The sequence below is a fragment of the Octopus bimaculoides genome, chromosome 13 (genome assembly GCF_001194135.2).
Source record: "Octopus bimaculoides isolate UCB-OBI-ISO-001 chromosome 13, ASM119413v2, whole genome shotgun sequence".
Taxonomy (NCBI): Eukaryota; Metazoa; Mollusca; class Cephalopoda; order Octopoda; family Octopodidae; genus Octopus; species Octopus bimaculoides.
In genome coordinates this window covers 18,866,223-18,867,594 of record NC_068993.1, presented here as the reverse complement: position 1 = coordinate 18,867,594, position 1,372 = coordinate 18,866,223, and the positions used below count along the sequence as shown (strand labels likewise).

Below are 1,372 nucleotides of genomic sequence, written 5' to 3'. Positions count from 1 at the left end.
AGAGAGAGAGAGAGAGAGAGAGAGAGAGAGAGAGAGAGAGAGAGAGACAGACAGACAGACAGACAGACAAACAGACAGACAGACAGACAGCAGTAGTAGTAACCATTTATTAACCTGTTTGATGCTAACCCACCTGACACCATTTTTCATTCTACAATACAAATTTCCTGTTTAATGTCAGCTAAATAAAAACCTATCAAAATTCTAGGTTAAAAGTTCTTCATTGTTTTCAAAATTAACTAATAAAACACAGTGTATTTCAACAGAATTATTGTAACAAAAAAGTTATAGATGGGAAAATATAAGCTCATTAGCTATAAAAGCAGTTATGTCCCTTACATCTACGACAGCTGTGGCTGCTAATCACTTACCTCCTCCCCCCAAATCGCTAGCCTTGTGCCAAAATTTGGAACCAATATTAAAGGCTGGTTTAAATGCTTAAGACTTAAAGGTTAACTATTGATTACTTTTAATTAGTTTTAAATAGTTAGAATACTTCGATACATTTCTATTTAGGCTAATCTGATGATTCAAGGAAGATTAGAACAATAAGATTACTAACAGTTAAAAGTTCAGTTACTGAAAATATGGGAATGGAAATGTGTGCGGGGTGGTGGGGGAGAAACGAAGTGTAAGTATTTAATAGAGGTTTCAAATTTTGGCACAAAGCCAGCAATTTTAGGGGTTGGGGTAAGTCGATTACATCGATCCCAGTGCTCAACTGGTACTTATTTTATCAACCCTGAAAGAATGAAAGACAAAGATGACCCTACCGAAATTTGAACTCAGAATGTAAGGAAGGATAAAATGCCTCTAAGCATTTTTGCCTGGCATGCTAATGATTCTGCCAGCTTACTGCCTTAAACTAAATACATATTAGCAGAACCTTTTACACAAACATCGATGTCACCCACAATTCTAGACTTCCCATTGAAACTATTAAGGTACAAAGGTGAGTTGCTAAGAATAAACATTAGAGAAGAAAAAACTTGGATTGTTACCTGAGTGATAACACCTTTATCACTATATTCTGAATTGAGACCTTCAGAGAAATATTTCACATAAGCCTTAAAACAAAAAACAAGAATAAAAATAAGCAACACAGAATGGGAGTTTCAGAATAACAAAAAAAAAAAAAGAAGCCTCTAAGATCAGTGTTCACCTAACAGAGAATTTGAATACATTAGAACCTACTTCTTCAGTTAAACATCTAGTGAAGGCACATGGCTCAGTGGTTAGAGCATCGAACTTACGATCGTGAGGTTGTGAGTTCCAATCCCGGATCGGGCTGCATGTTGTGTTCTTGAGCAAGACACTTTATTTCACGTTGCTCCAGTTCACTCAGCTGTAGAAATGAGTTGCGACATCACAG

At 36.2% G+C, this 1,372-nt stretch overlaps 1 protein-coding gene across 1 annotated transcript in view; it reads right to left on the bottom strand.

The window, feature by feature from the left end:
• The window catches only part of LOC106880401 (very-long-chain 3-oxoacyl-CoA reductase-B), a 40,597-nt gene that overhangs the window by 18,269 nt on the left and 20,956 nt on the right, over nt 1-1,372 (bottom strand). Inside the window, exon 8 of the mRNA XM_014930320.2 lies at nt 1,002-1,067. Within this exon, the coding sequence (XP_014785806.1) occupies nt 1,002-1,067 (66 nt within the window). The remainder of the gene's footprint in view (nt 1-1,001; nt 1,068-1,372) is intronic.